General features: G+C 38.7%; 1 protein-coding gene across 1 annotated transcript in view; it reads right to left on the reverse strand.

The window, feature by feature from the left end:
• Positions 1–4,661: 4,661 nt before the first annotated feature.
• The window catches only part of LOC118797701 (microfibril-associated glycoprotein 4-like), an 18,119-nt gene continuing 8,528 nt past the window's right edge, over positions 4,662–14,252 (reverse strand). Inside the window, exons 4-7 of the mRNA XM_036556971.1 lie at positions 10,110–10,313; positions 9,123–9,219; positions 7,593–7,760; positions 4,662–4,915 (exon numbers count right to left, since the gene is read on the reverse strand). Of these exons, the coding sequence (XP_036412864.1) occupies positions 4,662–4,915; positions 7,593–7,760; positions 9,123–9,219; positions 10,110–10,313 (723 nt within the window). The remainder of the gene's footprint in view (positions 4,916–7,592; positions 7,761–9,122; positions 9,220–10,109; positions 10,314–14,252) is intronic.

Genomic DNA, 14,252 nt, shown 5'->3' on the forward strand with positions numbered 1-14,252 from the left:
CTTGAAACAAGCAAAACTATCAGCCAAAATAATATAGTATTTGATAGAGTATCATAGAAGTAATGAAATTAATTTGTCCAGAAAGTAATACTTATGCACTCATAATAGTAAAGACGTATTTAGTAACTTGAATGGATTACATAAGTAATAACCCAATGTCACAATATCAACCCCTCTGGAAATCATAGTTGGTCCTGCCCAGACTGTGACCACCCCTTCAATACATAATATACCTGCAGCTAGAATAAGGACTCATTAATTGCCATATACATATACCTCGACACTAGAGCTATGTATCTATACTTACATTAACACTAGCATTACATATGGTCTCTCTCTTTCTCCCTTTCTTGCTCTCGCTATATATACCCGTGGATTGTTTGTTGGGGCAGCTGATGAGAAGGGCGCTGCAAGTATTGACCTCGTAGACTGGGTGACTCTAAATCGGAAACATTTCACATGTGTATGTCAGTGCAAAAGGCATTTGGAAGTAGCAGCAGCTTATCGTAGGCGAGACCACAATGACCCCACACCTATGCTTCCTCCAGGCACATTGGTCTGCTGTGGAAACTATTTTCATAGTATATGCAAGTTTCAGGACATGTGGAGCTCCACTGTCTTTGAGATTGTGGAGTGCTTAGATAAGGTAGGAACATTGTATAAGATTAGGCCTACTGGAAATGAAGGACCCTGTAAAACATTGCACAGGTCAGAAATGAAACTTGTGCTAGGTACAGCGAACTTACAGGCACCAGTAGAGGAGAGTACTTCAAGACCTGCTATAGCCCTACATCAGGAGAAGGGGCAGGGGGGCTCTAATAAGAATAGTTTTCTTGAGGGAACATTGCTGTATGTGAGACCCAGTGCTATTGTAAATGAGCCAAGAGATCAGGTTTCCCCTCCAGACATTCATTTGGAACCTCTGCAAGTAGACCAGGAGAAAAATCATCAAAAGGAAAAATAAACTATGAAAAGCTTAAATGTCAGAAAAAATTATAAAACACAACCAAAAGAAAGTACAAAATACAAAAAAAATCAAAATGGAAACATAATAGGAAATTAAAGACATTGTGGCATCCACCATGGATCACAGTGCTGTGAGGGGCTGTGGCCATGTAAAGTGGCTCTCAGGAGATGCGACACTTTAAAAAGTACACAATGTTCCTGCTATTGCTGATCTGTTGCTGATATTGGAGAACTTGTGTTAATTAGTTTAATTGTGACGAGGAGGGTGGTTGTACAGTATGTTGAAAGCATCTACCGTCCTCATATGTCATATCATGTCATGTTACCCCCTCCTTGTGTTTTGTATAGGGGCAGCGCTATGCTGGGTGTTTCTGGTCTTTGTAAAGACTTGCTGTTGAAGTGTCTGTTCAGTCAAGAGCTTTTACATGTATGCACAATGCTTTCCACAAACAAATTCTTCTTCACTGACACTATACTGTCATCAGAAGTGGGATATGGCCACAGAGCTGGAAGAAGTCAACCGGTGTAATAATGAACTCAAAGGTAGATGACAAAGAACACTTAGGAAGAGGAAGGTGCACTGAGTGCCACGCCCACCCCTTACCTAATGGATTCAGCCAGCTAAGAGTGAGGTGACTGGCTGAGGAAAATGGCAGAGGAAACAGTCCAGTGAGAAATACTCCAAACCAGCAGGAGGAACTCTGTAACCAAAGAAAGTGAAAGAATGAATAAATCCACCTCATTGTCTGCCACCAAGCCCAAACTTGTGGTTTTGGTTTTGTGGTATGCACTTTACACATTTCAAATTTGTCAAAAGTTATATTTCTGAAGTTGTGTGTTAGAATGTCACCAATGCTTCAAACTATGGCCTACGTACTTAAGTCAATCATGCTTCAGTGAAGTCTTCAGGAAAGTGTGAGTTTGTGTGTTTAGTGTGGTCTTGTACGCTGTGCTTTGTGTGTTGAAGAAATGAGACACACTTGGACACTTGATTAGTCATTCCAACATGGCAACACTGGTTGGGAGCTCTGTCGTATTTTGTTTGTTTTTGTTCGTTTGTACTGTTATATGTGAACCAGTTTCACTCACATACAGCGCAGAAAATCTGCTGAACATCAGGCAGTCCATGCCACAAGGCATTGTTCCTGACTTTTCACTCTGTTTTTTTGGACATTTTAGCTTGCACCAGTCTTTACAACACTTTTTAATAAATCACTGGAGCTGTGTGTCTTACCTTCCAGCCAAGTGTAAAGTTTGGTGGAGGGGGGATTACGGTGTTTCAGGAATTGGGCTCGGCCCCTTAATTCCAGCGAAAGGAACTCTTAATGCTTCAGCAGACCAAGAGATTTTGGACAATTTCATGCTCCCAACTTTGTGGGAACAGTTTGGGGATGGCCCCTTCCTGTTCCAACATGACTGCACTCCAGTGTACAAAGCAAGGTCCATAAAGACATGGATGAGTGAGTTTGGTGTGGAAGAACTTGACTGGCCTGCACAGAGTCCTGAACTCAACCCGATAGAACACGTTTGGGATGAATTAGAGAAGAGACTGTGAGCCGACATCACATTAAATAGAATGGGATGTCACTCAAGTTCATATGCGTTTGAACACAGATGAGCGAATACTTTTGGCAATATAGTGTATACAAGAATTCTGTTCTTGGACTTCAGCTCAGCCTTTAATACAATCATCCCAGGACAGCTACACAACAAACTGCTCCAACTCAGCGTGCCAACCCCCACCTGTCAGTGGATCACCAACTTCCTCACTGGCAGAGAGCAGCAGGTGAGGTTGGGAAAGTTCACCACAAACACCCAGGTCATAAGTACGGGCGCTCCACAGGGTTGTGTCCTCTCCCCTTTGCTCTTCTCACTGTAGACTAATGACTGTAGCTCCACAGATCCCTCAGTCAAAATTTTGAAGTATGCAGATGACACTACAGTCATTAGTCTCATCCGAGATGGTGACGAGTCTGCTTCCAGACGGGTGGTTGATCAGGTGGTTGTTTGGAGCAGCCACAACAACCTGGTGCTGAATACAACAAAAACAGTGGAGATGACAGTGGACTTCAGGAGGAGCCCTCCAGCCCTGACAGCCCTCACCATCCTGGACAGAACTGTGATGGCAGTAGAGTCCTACAAGTTCCTGGGTACAACATTCACCAGGGACCTGAATTGGGACAGCAACATCAGCTCCATCATCAAGAGAGCCCAGCAGAGGATGTACTTCCTGCATCAGATGAGGAAGTTCAACCTGCTCCAGGAGCTGATGGTGCAGTTCTACACAGCCATCATAGAGTCTGTCATCACCATGTCCATCACAGTGTGGGGCAGCTCAGCCACCAAGCATGACCTCCACAGACTACAGTGCATCATCAGGTCTGCAGAGAGGACAGTTGGGGTTAAGTTACCCACTTTGCTGGAACTGCATGCCTCCAGAATCAGGAAGTGTGCAGAGAAGATCTCGACTGACTTGTCCCACCCCAGACACCAACTGTTCCAGCTCCTTCCCTCAGACCGGTGCTTCAGCCAGATGAGGATCAGGACATCCAGGCTACAGAGGAGCTTCTTCCTACAAGCCATTACTTTCTTAGACAGTTAATTATTACACAGAAACAATATTCCAGCTTCTAAACTGCACTCAATTATCACACTCAAACCAATGTTTATTCTAGCATCTTACTTACCTGCCATATTTGCCACTATACACCCTTTATCTGCTGCTGCACTCACCACTTTAACACTTTAACTACATTTGCACAATGTAAAGGTTACAGGTATGACTGTGTGTGTGTGTGTGTGTGTGTGTATGAGTGAGTGATGGTAGGAGTACATGTTTCATTTTATATTTATTTTATTTTATTCACTACATGTAAATGTTTGATACTGTGATCTCCTGTAAGCAAAACCAAATTCCTTGAATGTGTAAGCAAAGCTGGCCAATAAAGCTTCATTCTGATTCTGATTGCCAGACAGCTCATGGACCTCCACACCAGTACAAAAAAGAGTGAACTTTAGGACAAAAGAATAAGCCCAACTGTCACACTTGTGACCACATTGTTATCCTTTGTGTTTGCTGCTCAAAAAGTCATTAAGTTTCCCATTCCTCATTTTGGATTCAAGGAGATGCTCAAAAGTACCCTGTATGCACCCCTTTACTTTCTTTATTGAGGACTACTTTAATTTGGACTCAGCAACGGTCTCTTACTCGAAAGTCTTTGAAATACAGGCTATGAAATACAGAATCTGAGATTCAGTATGACTGCAATGAGTTGTAATCAGGTGTGAAATAAAATGGTTCTGTTTTTGTTTTGTTATTGAGCTGCATTATTCTGGAAAGCTGGAGCAATGTAGATAAACATTTGCTAATTAGCTATTTAGTTTGTGTAATTCCATTTATTATATCCCCATTTTATTTAAATAAATGAGGACTGGTTAATGCTTTTTAAGAAAACATTTTAGTTTTAAGAAATAATGCAACAGCAATAGTTCTTGTACTGCAACAGCTTTTATTAAATTTGATGTACTGAATAAGACATGCACAGATTTAAACAGAACAGCATTCTTCTAATAAACTATTTCAACTTTGTATCTATCTCCAAAGTTTACATCCTACAAAGAAAAAAAGAAAAGAAAGCCTGTCTTGTTAGATTCTGCCTTTTTCGTTTTAAGCAAGGGGAACCCATTGCATGGTTCTAGGCCACAGGCCTGATCTTCATAGTGATGGACTTGAGACCATAATCATAGGTTTTCCAGTGGTACCACACATCTCCAATAGCGAAAAGGGTGCCATCCCTTCCCCACAGATAGATACCGTTGGGGTTAGCATGGTGGCAAGCATTGTACCAAAATGCTCCGAGGAAGGATTTAGCACAGTTACCACTCCAAGAGTCCTGGTCTTTGTCAAAGGTGGAGAACTTCTGTCCATTTGATGTTGCCAGTGAGTCACCTGCAGACAGAAGGATCTGTCACTACAGAGATGCTTTACACATTCACTATCACAAAACATAGTAAAGAACAACTTTACAACATAGTTATATTGAAAATGACTTTCTATTTTATATGAACACTGTTCTCTGACTATCCAGACAGCCATATGCAGGGTGGTGTAATAATGCAATATATGTTACAATATTTTTAGGTAAAAAGGGAAAAAAGGAAAAAAGTAAAGGATCACATTTACAAAAATTACAAAAACTGTCACAAACACATTCAAATTTCTCACACTTTGTCAAGATTTGCCATTCTGGATGTTAAATACATCACATGATTCATGTAAACTTAGAGTTTTTCATTTTGTAAGGCATCAGGGCTGCCACCAGCAGAGAAATATAAAGAACCGCCCCACAAGTTCAGTCTTTCATTGAGTCAATCTATAGATTTTTTTTCCTCCTTTTTATTGGCAGAACTGAGCTCACATTAGTGGTAACTAATATTTTAACTAAAATGAAACAGAAGAACAATGAAGCGGTAAAGTTGGTTTTACTTTTGTAATATATTTACTTTTACATACATGATTTCTTCCTTCCATTTTTTTATTTTTTATTATTAGATGGGTGCAAAATCTGCTGTGTTGTGTAAATTCTATTTATTATTAATTAAACAATCTGTTCCCATTTATTTTTTGTGTGAAATGAATTAATTTTAATATTCTTAGAACATGTTGATTACCATGTACTTTAACCACTGAGAGTTTAGGGACAATCAACAAATTACATCACAAACAGTGGTCAGCAAATTGATGAATATAAAATGATAGATTTAAATTTTAGCTTTTATATTTATATCTAGATGTGTTAACTTAGAACATGGCACCTTTTGTTTGAACTCACTCTTTTTTCAACTGAGCAAAAACATTGGAACATGTGATTCACTGGTGTTTCTTGTTGCCCAGATGTGCCCTGTTAGATTGAGCTTTTTTTTTTAACAATTAGGTCTGAATGTCTGCTCTTGGTGTGAGCCTGTGGTTTATTCTGTGAAGATTACATTTGCTATTAAAAAGGACAAACCAACATGAAGACCAGATAACTCTCTGCAAGCCAAACTGAGAAAAGAGGGAAAACTGAATCATTGTACAAGAACTGGGTGTAGCCAATTCATCAGTTTAGAATGTCCTGAAAAGCCAAGAAACCACTAAATTACTAACAACCAGACCTCAAACAGGTCTGCCAAGGAAAACAGCAGCAGTTGATGACAGGAACATTGTGAAAGCTGTGAAGAAAAATCAACAGTCAGTGACATCACCAATGACCTCTACCAGGCAGGGGTGAAGAGATCACAATCCATTATGCAAAGAGAGAAGAAAAATAGAGGCCATAACACAAGAATCACTCATCAGCAGTAAGAATAAGAAGGTCAGAGTGGATTTCACAAAGAAATTCAGAGATGACCAAAAAAGTTCTGAAACAGAATAAAGAGTTTTATGGATTTATATGACCAAGATTAACCTTTACCAAAGTGACGGAAATGACACAGCATGGAGAAAGAAAAGATCTACTAATGATCTCTATATTTGCAAGCTCATCAATCAAGCACGGTGGAGGTAGTGTCATGGCTTGGCTGCTTCTGAAACAGACTCTCTCCTCTACATTGATGATGTAGCTCATGATGGCAGCTGAAGAATGAATTCAGTCTACAGAAACATTCTGTCTGCCAATTTACAGAGAAATGCATCTTCACCTTGTAAATAGGAGACTGAAGATACAACCCCCCCAAAACAAACAACAACTGATAGAAGCTGCATGAAAAACCTGGAAAAGCTTCACAAAATAAGAATGCAAAGATTGTTGATGTCAGTAGGTCACCAGCTTGATATAGTTATTGCAATTAAAAGATATGCATCCAAATAAGTATTATTTATTATTTATATTTTATTTATTATTTCATAATTATGTGTTTGTATACATTTGCTTACCTAAATACTGGGGGCCCTGACACCAAAGACACCATGTTTTAGTTTATTTAATACATCTAGATGTAAATATCATGAAATGAAAGCTGAATTTCTGGTCCATCATATATTCATATTTTAATCTCAAACCCAAATGTCTTCACTGGATAGCCAAAGCAAAAGAACAGCCATTCCAAAATATTCAGAGGGCACTATATGCTGAACCTGTATAGGTCCAAGTAGGCAGTTCTTGCCCATGTTGAGCAACAAAACCAGACTCTCTGAGACAGGCAGAAGCATGTCTTGTGAAACTATAGCACCACTAATGTGAGAAAAACAACACGTAGTAGAGCTCCAGACAGTAGTTCTCTAGACAGTTTTCAGAGCTCATACATGACTATGTTTTTTGCCCAACCTGTTTGCTTTTGGTCCTGGAAAAAGGTACACTGAAAGTCCACACACTGATGCAGAGAAATGTTATGTAAAGGCATAGCATTCCTACACATTCTACCTGTTATTTACCAGCTATTACATTTGTACAGTCTAATATGTCTTTTTAAAACTCTATGTAATTCACTATATGTAGCTTCAAATTGTGGCACTAAATGGGTAATTCAGCATAAATATTGACAACTGAATATTAAATTGATGAGGGAAGATCGTGACAATGGCTTTTTCTGCATCCAATATGATTTTTTTTCCCTTAATTATTTCTATATTGTTAATTCTGTCTCACCTGCTCCTCCATTGATGAATCCACTAACGGTGAGTTTGTAGCCATTGACTTCAGAGTCCACAGAGAAAGTAGAGTACTGGGCGTAAACCTTCCCTCCCTCAAAGTCCTCCAGGTCCACTCTCAGCTCATACGTTCTCTTGCGGGTGAGCTGGTAGAGGATTTCTAATCCTGTTGAAGCAAAGGCAAAAGCAGTTATAAAGGTTATTCATGAAGATTCAGGTCCAAAAGTGTGACAACATGCACAGCTTATCCTTGATATGAAGAGGTCTTCATTTTCCAAAGTTTACATTATTTTGTTGTCCTAAAACTGAATGTTCAGTCTTGGTTTTATGTTTCAGAAACTTTTTAAACAACCTTGTGAGGAAAACTCAGATAATAAGTAAATGTATCCAAATGAAGTCAAGCTTCAAGTTTCAAGTTTATTTGTCATTTGCACAACATGTCAGGATATTTATGCATTGAAATGCATGTGGTTAGGCTCAGGTAATCACTTGTGAAAAACAAAGATACAAGAAAAACACGCTGAAATATGCTAAATATACACAAAATATAGAGACGATATATAAGTCACCATAGCACATGAATTTCTGCTTTGAATCCACTTCTTTCTTGACGTGTTTCTTTCATTATATTAGTAAATGCTGCTATGATCTACATTAATTTAGGTCCAAAACAAATTTCACACTGGAATCTTGCTAATTTGTGTACTAATTGTGTGCTAATTTTCAATATCTAACATTAGCAAATTTGTTTCAGATATTTCATGATGTGTTCAACAGAAGTTTAATTTGCCAAAGAAAAAGAAAAGAAAAGAAAAGAAAAGAAAACTGTTGATCATGAAACCTGTTTTGTAACAGTCCATGGTACCAAACATGTGGCAAACACCAGGGATTCTTACTGATTCTTGGGTTCTGGGGAAAAGACAGAAATGGTGCCCCCTGGATGCGTATTTTGAAAATGAATGAGTGACAACCGTCTACACAGCAAATCATCTTAAATCTAGTAGAAATATCTAATAATCTTAATTCTGAGATCGTTGTAAGAACATTTGAAGATTATTTATGTACTTCTGGACATTTTTAAGTAAATTTATTAAGTGAAATTATCTCACTGTATTGGCAGATTATTGTTATTTGGTTTAAGAAATAATGCTTGAAATATGCAAAACTCTCTGCCAGTATAGTGAAATTATTTTGTGCATAGTATCATAGAAGTAAGAAGTTATAGAACATAACCATAACAGTTCAAGATAATGTGAGTGTGTGTACCTGTTGCAAAAGACCATTCCTGACCAATATTTGTAAGAAAACTGTATTCTTGATGGTATTGATTTAAATTTTAATCGGATTATTTTAAATAAATTATTTCAAATTAAATATTTGAAATTTTTAAAAGAACAAATTAGGTTGCTTACATTTATTCAATTGTGTTTTGTTTGTTTTTACATTGCTGCTTAAAATTCATTCTTTCAGTTTGTTTATAATGAAATTTGTCTCTACACTGTGTTTGTGATAGGTAATGAATTCTCACCCAGCCAGTATTCTCCATTTTTGTTCCCAAATCCTTTCTTGTACTGCTCCCATGGTCTGTAGAAGTTCACACTGCCATCCATTCTCTTCTGAATCACCTGGTGTGAAGATAACATTTGCTTCTTTAGTGCAATAAGGACAGTCATACATACTGTAAAGTACTATGGAGACTTCTTATAGAACTTCAGCGTGAATCAAATTAAAATCTAAAATTTTGCAGCAGATGGATTTTATATCTTTACAATTGCTTAATTTTCTTTTTATTTACATTGAACAGTGTTGGGTAAAATACACAAATCCAGTACTTGAGTGAAAATAGTGATGCTATAGTAGCAACACATTATTATTATTATTATTATTATTATTCATGCAAAAGAATAAGTATTTTATGTAAGTTAAAGTACTTAAAAAATATATGTTTTGTGATATATTTGCACATTTCTCTTCTTTTTTAAAAAAGGGGTATCAGTTGACTCCACATCCAAACTGGGACGTCAGCTATCTGATTAAAAAAGATGGACGTTTGATATGTAGGGCGGGATTTAGAGAAAGGTGTGATATGATTTGGGTTAATTTATTTGTGAAAATGCATTACCTTGCTTCATACATTATGGAAAATGCAACTTTTATTTTCTTGTGTTGCAGACAGTAGAACAGTAGAATGTAAACGTCTCAAAAAATAAATATTTAATAAAGTACACATGCTAATAATAGTTACTTTTTCATTGAATTAAAATAATATTTTTAACACTTAATAACAATAAGTGTCTCTTTATTGGTGATGTTTAAATTCTACAAATTACACATTTTGGACTTTTTCATGCTTATGACTGCATGACATTCACTGGTTCACTAATACTGACAGTTCATAGGTTAATTTATACTGATGTTGCTAATAGACAATAATAATTACTGTTTGTTAAAGATTCAGATGTGAATCGACCTCAACACTTTAGTTACTCTATTAGAGAGATACAGTCTAACATACCGTCCAGTTTCCATCCTTCTGTCCTTCATTGCCCATGTCACACTGCACCTCTACAGGTGTGTCACCTGCAGGGTAGATGGTGTAAACTCCACTCGTTTTTTGTCTGTTAGCGTAGATATTAGAGCAGTCTGTCGCGACCACGTCCTGGCAAACTGAGGCGCTCCCAACCAGCAGGGGGAGCCCTAGAGCCAGAAACACTCTAAGCTGGAGGGAAGACAGAGTGACTGAGAGACACAATAAAAAAAATAATACAATAAAACTGCACAAGTACAAGTAAAATTTTGTTATTTCTTAACACCTATGTGAAAAAATGGAAGTTAAGAAATAGAGACCACGGATAGACACAACGGCCAATTCATTAAAACCACCTCCTTCTTTCTACAATCATTGTCCATTTTATCAGTTCCACATATCAAATAGGACCATAGTTCATCCAACACCCTTTAGTGGTGGATCATTCTCAGCACTGCAGTAACACTGATGTGGTGGTGGTATGTTAGTGTGTGTTGCACTTTTGTGAGTGGATCAGACACAGCAGTGCTGCTGGAGTTTTTAAACACCTCAGTGTTGCTGCTGGACAGAGAACCAAAAATATCCAGCCAACAGCGTCCTGTGGGCAGCGTCCTGTGAGCACTGATGAAGGACTAGAGGATGACCAACACAAACTGTGCAGCAGCAGATGAGCTATCGTCTCTGACTTTACATCTACAAGGTGGACTGACAAGGTAGGAGTGTCTAATAGAGTGGACAGTGAGTGGACACAGTGTTTAAAAACTCCAGCAGCACTGCTGTGTCTGATCCACTCGTACCAGCACAACACACACTGACACACCACCACCACGTCAGTGTTACTGCAGTACTGAGAATGATCCACCACCCAAATAGTACCTGCTCTGTGAGGGTCCATGGGGGTCCTGACCACTGAAGAACAGGGTAAAAGGGGGCTAACAAAGTATGCAGAGAAACAGATGGACTACAGTCTGTAACTGTAGAACTACAGAGTGAAACTATAAGGTCAGTGGAGCTGATCAAATGGACAGTGGGTGTAAAACCAAAGAGGTTGTTTTCAAAAAGTTACATTACAATAATATGACTTACTGTCATTGTTGCTTCAAGAAGCTCTTCCAAGAAACAATAGCTTACAGCTTGATTCTGAAGCAGAGGTTAGGTCAGCACCTGGACAGAAATCAGGTTACATTATAATTTTATGCACATTTCAGTGTCCATTCAACATGAAGTCAACATGTGGACTTTTTACATTTTGTTTTTATTTTGTCCACCACTTTCATGTGAATGTAATCATGCCATGTTGCAGTAGAAGTAATGAAGATTTTGTTCAGTAATATAACAGTGTCATGTTACCAAAATCAGTAATTGTTGTGACAGATGTCCTTATGTTAAATGTTGTAACAGTTATTTCCATGCTAATTTTTGGTGTGTCTTCTAGTTATCCCTTATTTTATTGAACATTACAGCATCTGCCATGACAATTACCAGGAATGGTAACATAATTACAAAAATCAAAGTGTTACTGAGGTGGGAAAACTATTTTAAAGTAAACAAGGCTGAGCATAAGTACATTTCGGTCAATAACGACCTTCAGAGTCGCACAGAACAGCAGAGATGAGTCAATAAAAGACATCAAATGTGACTTACCTGTATGGTTTGTCTTACACAGTCTCAAGTCTTCATACTCACATGCTTTTAAACCCTGCTGGACCATCTAACCCCTCCTAACTAGAGCACGTGTGAGTTAGGGGGAAAATTCCTTAAGGAAATTCCTGTAACTGGCAAACAACCTAATGCATGCAGTGTTTTCTCTGATGTATGCTTAGATATGAACATGTAAATAATGTCCAGCTGATCACTCAGGAATAGTCAGTGTTGTCAGATGATTATTATGATATATACTTTGATATTAACTCAGGCCAAAGCATTAAATTGCATGTAAGGTTTGTCTTACAGGCAATTTATCTGCTCTGTGATTGCAACATTGTGAAAGTCTTGACAAGAAAGCACAGTGACAGAATCAGGAGTGAAGGACTAATCTGATAAACTGACCCCCGAAAACAGCAGTATTAAGACGTTTCATTGGACAGCGGCAGCTGAACTTATGTTGAATCGTTCTTAATGAAACTAGGGGAGCTGCAACTAAATGCAGAGTAATATGTAACTTTATCTAATTAAACAGGTTCAAACAGAACTCCTAGATTCACTACTACGTTATTATAAACTTTCTCTTGGTGGCTTTAGTATAGCCCTGCAGATAAACAGCCTAAAGTGAGAGCTATCCAGGCTACAGTACCTGAACATGGGGGATACTTTGAGTCCCCTAAAGTAAACAGTTACAGAATTTCTTTTTTGGAAGGTTTTATGAACAGATTTATCGAACATGTATTATACACCGATCAGGCATAACATTATGACTCTTCTTTCTTCACTCATTGTCCATTTTATCAGCTCTACTTACTATATAGGTGCACTTTGTAGTTCTACAGTTACAGACTGTAGTCCATCTGTTTCTCTGATACTTTGTTAGCCCCCTTTTACCCTGTTCTTCAGTGGTCAGGACCCCCATGGACCCTCACAGAGCAGGTACTATTTGGGTGGTGGATCATTCTCAGCACTGCAGTAACACTGACGTGGTGGTGGTGTGTTAGTGTGTGTTGTGCTGGTCTGAGTGGATCAGACACAGCAGTGCTGCTGGAGTTTTTAAACACCTCAGTGTCACTGCTGGACTGAGAATAGTCCACCAACCAAAAATATCCAGCCAACAGCGTCCTGTGGGCAGCGTCCTGTGACCACTGATGAAGGACTAGAGGATGACCAACACAAACCGTGCAGCAGCAGATGAGCTATTGTCTCTGACTTTACATCTACAAGATGAACTGACAAGGCAGGAGGGTCTAATAGAGTGGACAGTGAGTGGACACAGTGTTTAAAAACTCCAGCAGCACTGCTGTGTCTGATCCACTCGTACCAGCACCACGTCAGTGTTACTGCAGTGCTGAGAATGATCCCCCACCCAAATAGTACCTGCTCTGTGAGGGTCCATGGGGGTCCTGACCACTGAAGAACAGGGTAAAAGGGGGCTAACAAAGTATGCAGAGAAACAGATGGACTACAGTCTGTAACTGTTGAACTACAAAGTGCACCTATATAGTAAGTGGAGCTGATAAAATGGACAATGAGCACAGAAACAAGGAGGTGGTCATAATGTTGTGCCTGATCGGTGTAGATATCTCATCAATCAGGGGTTCAGAATTAATCAACTTTTTTGCCAAGTATGTCATACATGCAAGGAATCAGTCTTGGAGAGTAACACATGTATGACATGTAACATACTGAACACACCACAAACACAGAGCATTAACAAATAATTAACTACGGGACAAATGAAATAAAAATGCAGCTCTGGGGAAAAAAGTCGTTAGCATGTCTGGTTGTGCTGCTGTTGATGGCGCTGAATCTTCTACCAGAGGGAAGTGTCTGGAAAAGGTAATGTCCAAGATGAAGGGGTCAGCTGTTATTTTGCCGGTGCACTTCATCACCATGCTGTTGTAGATGTTCTGAAGCATTGGCAGTCTACATCCAATGATTATCTCCGCTGTCCTGATTATGCACTGAAATTTGTCTCATTCTTTGAGGTGGAGGACCAAACCAAGTGGTTGTGGATGATGTGAGGATGGACCTGATCACTGTGAGCACTGGTCTCAGGAAGAGCATTCCCTGCCCTGGTCTCTTGACTGTGGAGAACGTGTTCTTCTCCCAGTGGTGTCATCTGCAAATTTCTCGATCTTTGCAGCTGGTTCCCTAGAGATGTATTGATTGGTTGGTCTCATTGAACATATTGTCAAGGCAACACAAAAAAAAGTTTATTTATAAAGCACTTCTCGTATACAAAGGTAATTGAATGTACTTTACAGAAATAAAAAGAAAATGGAACATCAAAAGGAAAAATAAGACTTCTTAAGAGGGAGAAGTCAATAAAAATAATGAAAAAAAAATTAAAGAAATAAAAAGCTCAATTTTATTTCATGTCTTCTCCCACGCCAATACTACAGTGGTGTCAGAAGTGGGATATGGCAGCCAAGCTGATAGCAGTCAAGTGGTATATCAATGAACTTGTATTCAGACAGAAAG

The sequence above is a fragment of the Colossoma macropomum genome, unplaced genomic scaffold, assembly GCF_904425465.1.
Source record: "Colossoma macropomum unplaced genomic scaffold, Colossoma_macropomum, whole genome shotgun sequence".
Lineage (NCBI taxonomy): Eukaryota > Metazoa > Chordata > Actinopteri > Characiformes > Serrasalmidae > Colossoma > Colossoma macropomum.